Source organism: Formica exsecta, unplaced genomic scaffold (genome assembly GCF_003651465.1).
Source record: "Formica exsecta isolate Colony F162 unplaced genomic scaffold, ASM365146v1 scaffold138, whole genome shotgun sequence".
Taxonomy (NCBI): Eukaryota; Metazoa; Arthropoda; class Insecta; order Hymenoptera; family Formicidae; genus Formica; species Formica exsecta.
The window spans coordinates 352385-359754 of record NW_021848711.1 but is presented as its reverse complement, the minus strand read 5'-3'; the positions used below and the strand labels follow the sequence as shown (position 1 = coordinate 359754).

Sequence of the window (7370 nt, the reverse complement as noted above, 5' to 3'; positions counted from 1 at the left end):
AGGAAGAGCTTGACAGATCAGTCGCCGAGCAATTCAACGCTTTGACAAATCTGCACAACGAGACATTGGCGAGAATACTAGAACGACACGCGGTGGTGCGCGACAGAATATCGGCCTGGGACAAGTACAGGCTAGATCAAAGTAAATTACTAGCTTGGCTAAAAGAAGTTGAGAGAGAACGGCAACGTTTGCACCTGCAGTTTATTCACCTGAGACGGCTCGACAAGATCCTACAGAGAATTCAGGCGTTGTTAGATAAGGTACCAACCGGCGAGACTCAGATAGAGTGTCTTCAAAAGCAGCAAGAGTACCTCCTGACTAATTGCGAGGAGGCGCTGGCCGTCTCGATACGCATGGAACACGCCGCGAATGCGCAACGGATTGCCAATCTGCGCGCCGGCCTCGAGACCTGGAGAGATTTTGTCCAGAGAGTGCAGAAGCTGTATGAAGAACACATCGAGCAGTCCAGTGTAATCACTACGATCTTCCAAGAAATCAGTCAGACGCTGAGTGCGGCCTTTCACGCGAAACCAATGAGCCTATTCAAGACGAAGGAGAAATTAGACTCACTTCAGCATTTAAGAATTCGTCTGGCTGATGCACAACGCAATCTCGAATCTCTCGGTGTCATCACGGAACAGTTGAGAGAATGTCTAAGCCCGAGCGACATGAAGACGCTAAATCAGCACGATGCACTTCTATCGCAACAATACGGCGACCTTGAGTATCAATTAGCCCTGCTAGCGTACAGACTTGCAGAACGTTGCAATCTTCATGGTCGATGGGAAAATAGGCTAAACAAGTTTTTGTCATGGATGGAGGACACCACGCTCCGAATGCAGGATTACAACACAATAGCGTTGGACGAGCCTGAGGAGACGGTGAAGCGACTCGCAAGTGAGCTGCAAGCGGAGATGAGCTTGAAGCAGCGCGAACTCGAATGGTTGCAAAATACTGGGCAGGAGCTGATAGATATTGCTGAAGAGACGGAGAAAGCAAAGCTACAGCAATCCTTGGCCGAAGTCAATGAAAAATGGAATCACCTGATGATCGATGGCAAAGCGAGAGCTAACAAGCTAATCGATCTAATTCAAACTATGAATACGTTGCTAAAAAAGATAGTTGATTTACGAACTTGGTTGACAGGCATCGAGGGTCAGTTATCAGAGACTCTCATAATCGAGAAACCCATGCAGAAAAGCATCGATAAGAAGCTCGAAGATCACGAATACCTCAAGACCACGATCGAGGCCGAGAGCGGTAATATTAGCCAAGTGTTGAATCTATGCGAGATTCTGCTGAACGATTGCGACACATGGAAAGCCTCTTTTAATACAGACGCAATAAAGAACGGTATGAACTATCTAGAGAGACGATGGAAAGCCGTGTGCGTTAAGTCCACTGAGCACAAGAAAAAAATTATAATGATTTGGAAACTGCTGCAAGAACTAGATAAAACTAAACACGAGTATGAACCGTGGCTATCCAAGACGGAAAATTCTCTGTCAGAGCTGGAGAAAAATTTTATCGAAATATCCAAGGAAGAATCAGAGAAGTTAATGGAGAAAGCTAAGTCGATCGCTAGAGATATCGAGGCGCATCAAAAAGCCTTGAAAATCCTCGAACAAACGTTTGAACGATTGGCCAAATCCGGACTGGATCCCTATAATTTCAGAACGCTCACGAGCGAGACGCGGAAGATCATCGATAGGTGGTTGGCTGTTGGAATGAAAATCAATGCCATTATCCCGAGCCTCCAACAAGAACAGAAGACTTATCGCGAATTCGTATACATGCATGGCGCCGCGGTCGTAGGCTTAACGCAGGTAGATGTTCGCTTAACGCAGATGCAGCATCTCGCTACCCCCGAACAGAAATCATCCCTGCGACGAAGGCGTCAGCAGTTGAGGGAGATCGAGGAAGAGCTCGACACTCAAAATGTCACGCTGCGAAAGGCGGATGAGCTAGCGTTGCGGGTCATGCAGGAGAGCAATTCTGATGACGTGGCCGCGATTCAGGAACTGGTAGACGAATATCAATTATTGTGGAAGGATATCAAAGAGCGGGTAACCGTGCTGAAAGCGGACTTGGAGATGCAGGAGAGATCGGAAGTTGACGAAGCGGTGCAAGTAGAGACCTTAAAATTCGAGCAAGACACCGCAGTTCAGGTAGATACTCTACCGAGACTTATCAAAATGACCTCGTGCGATGCTTATCTGATGGAACTAGAGGCTGCCTTGAATGAATGCAATAATTCCCTGAACACTCTGGAAGCGGCGGTGACACCTGATCCTGTTTCCGGTCCTGGACTCAACGCAGCTGCTAAAACTATCGTAAGATTTTTATCAGTTAACTCTATTATGTTTTGTTCATATATATGGACACATTTATTTTAATCAAATTCGAACGAGCGCCTATATACGTATGGTTTAATATGATTTTAATCAAATATATCAATTTGCTTTTTCTATCGTAAAGATTTATTTAAGAAATGGAAAATTGAGGAAGTCATAAAATTAAAAAACGTCAGAAGTTAAAGTGATCGCGTGTTTGAATAATGAAAACTAGTCAAAAAATGAATTAGAGCAAAATAATAATGTTAAATATGTTTTTCGATATTTTTCTGCTGTGAAAATTTTTATAAGTTTACGCGCCTATTGCAGGCTAAACTGATTGGAAGTTGCCAGTCTTCAATAGAACTGGTACGCCACTTTCATACTCTGCTCATGGAAAATGGCAAATTGAGTTTAGGAGTTGCTAAAAGTAGCGAAGTAACAACACTAGTAGCTCGATACGACACACTCATTGCATTAGCAAGAGCACGTGAACAGCAAATCCGAGAGCTCAGGTAAAGTTTTTTTTTTCATTTCAATGTTTAAACAAGTTTCAATAATGCATTTATTTTATTAAATTACGAATCGTTGAAAATATTGCTCGATGAATTAAAGAAGCTTGAACTGATTGTTTACAATTGTTTACAAAAACAAACAGAAATAGTTGTGTATAACGTGATCCTCGAGTGCTGATTCTCGTTATTATTCAAGTGCTCATGTGCTCGACGGATCTTCAAAGTCGATCTTCTCGAGAACGAAATCTTGTATGAAAAAATTTTATTCTATTTTAATTTCGACTTACATTTGCATGAAAAATCACCTCCATTTTGTTTGTACTACAATTTTCAATACTCCCTATATTAATATAATTAAATTAAATATAAGAGAAAAAGAGAAAAAATGGACATAAGATTATATATAGCCATATATATATCATCTTATATAATTACATAAGTCCATTTTTTTCGGATAATTATAAATATATAAATATATCATCCATTCTCAGACGCAATGCACTATCTTTTTTAATTTCCATCCCACTAACACCTAATAAATAATAAAGGTCGATTAGTGTACTATTTGTAACAGTTTTGTAAACACTTCCACTATTGCTTCAATTTTTTAATTTTTTTCGCCAGTATAAACGCATTAATATTGCTTTGTATAATTTTTTAATGCAGATGATAATGCTTATAGTTAAACCTATTAAAATAATACCTATCCATTATTCCATACAGATCGCCCATCACCGATGCTTACGCTTTTCCATGTGATCAGTGAGTAACTAACCATATAAAAATTCTAAATGTATTGCCAAAGTAAGAGCTATTATAAGAGATTTATTACGAGATGCATTTTTAAAAAATCTTTAAAAAACCCTATTAAGATATTTTACTATACATAATAAAAATGTTTATTACACATATAAAGTAATTACTGTACAATAAATGTAATAAAGCTTATGTATAATAAATCTAACGCGCTTTTATAAATATTAATACTTCGCAAATATTAAACGAATGGTAAAAATTTTGTTATTTACAATTTTGACATACAAAAGTCATATTTATAAAGCATATATGCTAACTATATAATAAATAATATTCATAAAATATTTATTTAATTTGTTTAAATTATAATTAAAAAATATATATTTTCACTACATTAAAGGTGATAATCGCAATTATAATTCTTACAGCGATAATGGCAGATTGACCTGTCCACTATGCTCTCGCCGTAATTGGGCTCAGCTGGACAATGATTTCTGGCGTTTGGACAAATGGTTAGAGTATGCTGAAGGTACGCAAAGTGAACAGCATTCGCCACCCAGCGACATAGAACAACTGGAAGACGTAATTCAAGATCATCGCGAATTTTTACTTGATCTTGACAGCCACAAGAGTATTGTAACAAGTTTGAACATAGTCGGCGCTCATTTGGCCGATCATACCGAGGATATGGAACGTGCGAAAGAGCTTCGCGACCGATTGTCTGTGGCGAACAACAGATGGGAAAAAATTTGTACAGCTGCCGTGCAATGGCAAGAACAGTTGCAACATGCTCTCATGACAAATCATCAATTTTACCGTATTATAGACGAGTTGTTAGCTTGGCTCGAGCGCACGGAAGTCAGTATTCGAGACAGCGAACCGATTGATCTGACTGAATCTACCAACGTTATAGAAGTAAAATATAATAAATTTAGGTAAAAATTATAGATGTATCAATTAATACTTATGAATGCGATATATTAAAAAGTATAAATTTTTATACCATACAAAATTCTTATTTTATCTTTATTTTAGGGAATTGCGGAATGATCTTGAGCGTTGCGAGCCGCGAGTGATATCGTTACAAGAAGCGACTAATCATCTTTTAGATGAACAGGCGGAAACTAGAACACGTTTGCAGGAACTACGATTAAGATTGCAATCGTTAAGAAGATTAACCGGTATCTATACTCTTAAATTGGGAGCTGCTCTTGGGCTGGACCCGCGAGATGTTGGTCTCGCCGCTACATCAACATCTCTCGCATCTCTTTCACATGACGTAAGTTAAATTATCTATACTGATAAATTTATGTCTAATTAAAACAATGACCTTCGTATAATTTCATTAATCTATAAATATTTCTATCGAGCTTATACATATATCTTGAAGCAGATTTCGCATGATAAAATCGTATATATATATATATATATATATATATATATATATATATATATATATATATATATATATATATATATATATATATATATATATATATATATATATATATATATATATATATATATATATATATATATATATATATATATATATATAATATATATCTAGACTAGATAATAGTAGATAACATTGATATACACAGTATTATAAAACTCTCAACAAAGGTAATTAAAGATTAAAAAAAGATTTTGCGTCAAGTAAAACTGTTATATTGATACACTATAACGTCTTCCTAACGAGGAGAGTTCGTTATTGATAAACATACTTGGCACGAGACGCGCTACTGTGTCTCTTGATGAAGGCGCATTTTTTCTGTTTTTTTTTTTTTTCCTAAGAAAAAAAGCGAGTTTTAATCACTACGATTCGTGTTGAACTAGTTTAAACATAAATCATAATCTTGACATTTCAGTATATTAAAAGTTTCTTTCTCAACTTACTTTTTTTCTCTTTCCTAAAAAATAATACAAGTTTTAAATATTGATGTATACAAAAATTCGGGTATTGCATCTTATAGTTTTTACAATAATCACCTTCATATCACTAAAAAAAAAATGATATATTTGCTTTTTTATTTATATTTCTATACAGGTATTTATTGTAAATTATTGCACAATGTATTGTTAATAAAACACGAATTAACTTTTCAAGGCGAGAAGCTTCGTCCAATAATTAAAGAACACATAAATTTTGATTTTCTATTTATTAAGAGGGATGACGCTTCTACGCCTAAATTATCCGTAGTAATCACTTGCACAGTATCTTATTGTTTGTGTTTTCTGTTTTGTTAAACTGTAGCTACTCGACGAAGCTGCCTCTGGAACTGATCAGCCTCACACTACCAGCACAAAGTATGTTATTTTCTTTTTTCGTCTTTTATTGCATAATATTTGTAGACTAGCATTGTGGTAAAACTTTATTTATCGTGCGTGTGCACGCATGAATGTACGTATATCCAAAGTGTATATGGAAATTATCCGGATTTATATCTCTTCACGTGCACGCGCGCGTGTGTGTCACAGCAAAGATAAGAGAATCCTACGGTTCATCAATCCCTTAATATGTATACCATCTTGATGTTAATTAAAATAATTAAAAGTAAAAAAATTTAATATAAAAAAGCTTGATGTTATTATGAAAAACAAAAATGATGTTTTTGATTATTGTAACAAAGAAGAATTACTGATACCCAGATAAATGTATTAAATAATTAAAATGAAATACAATATATGGGGAAATTTTTCCATAGTAATATCAAGTTTTTTTTACATTTTTGTGTTCCTTTTAATTATTTTAATTGTATTCTCTCTCTATTTTATAATATGTATAATTTTTACTTTTAATTTTTACTTTCAATTTTCTGATCTCTCACTTCGGTGTCATTACGTTTGTAGGAAAAGGAAGTTTAAGAAATACAGTATAAAATTAACATTAAAATAACTCTTCTTTATACAAAAATTTTTGATCACTCTGATGGAAATACTATAATTTCAACAGAATATTTCCATCAGGGCACTGTATAAATTATATTACACAGCAGCATATCTTTCTCCCCGGATTATTCTGATAAATAAAATCCTATTGTAATAAAATGATCGTAATAAAATACCTCTATTCCAGCGGAAAACTTTGTTTAATTTTTCATTATTGAAACTTGTTTTAGTGGTGACGAAAACAACCGAACAGTATTGGTGCGTGGATATCGCTTCCTAGGAAGAGTCCTAAGAGTTTCTCTACCGATACAAGCTCTAATGCTATTATTGCTTGGCATCGCATCATTGGTACCGTCTGCAGAAGAGGACTACAGTTGTACTCTCTCCAATAATCTCGCCAGGAGCTTTACGCCGATTGCCTTTTATCCGAATGGACCGCCACCGGTGTAACGAATGAATGCGATGTACTTATTTCGCTGTCATTTCACTGTGTGTGTGACTCGAGATTGATCCTCCGCAAATATTAGCAGCAAGCCAATATGAAGCATAACGATCAAATTTCTTTACTTTCCTTCTGCAATCAAAGGATATAAAAGATAAAATTCGTACTGTCCTAAGTTTGCCTCATTGGTATATTTCCATCGCGCAATTGCAAAACTATAATACATATAGAAAAATCTTTATATATACAATACTATAAATATAGTAATTTTACATATGACGTATTTCTACATAAATTATGTAACGGACCAAGCGGTAATTGAGAATAAGTATAAACCGCATGACGAGAACGCATTCTTAATTTATTGTATATTGTATATACAATATATATATATATATATATATATATATATATATATATATATATATATAT

At 35.2% G+C, this 7370-nt stretch overlaps 1 protein-coding gene across 1 annotated transcript in view; it reads left to right on the top strand.

The window, feature by feature from the left end:
- The window catches only part of LOC115246052 (nesprin-1), a 100748-nt gene extending 93461 nt beyond the window's left edge, over positions 1 to 7287 (top strand). Inside the window, exons 53-59 of the mRNA XM_029824638.1 lie at positions 21 to 2333; positions 2664 to 2848; positions 3572 to 3610; positions 4033 to 4539; positions 4640 to 4883; positions 5862 to 5914; positions 6727 to 7287. Coding sequence (XP_029680498.1) covers positions 21 to 2333; positions 2664 to 2848; positions 3572 to 3610; positions 4033 to 4539; positions 4640 to 4883; positions 5862 to 5914; positions 6727 to 6946 — 3561 coding nt within the window. The 3' untranslated portion in view covers positions 6947 to 7287. The remainder of the gene's footprint in view (positions 1 to 20; positions 2334 to 2663; positions 2849 to 3571; positions 3611 to 4032; positions 4540 to 4639; positions 4884 to 5861; positions 5915 to 6726) is intronic.
- Positions 7288 to 7370: the final 83 nt, after the last annotated feature.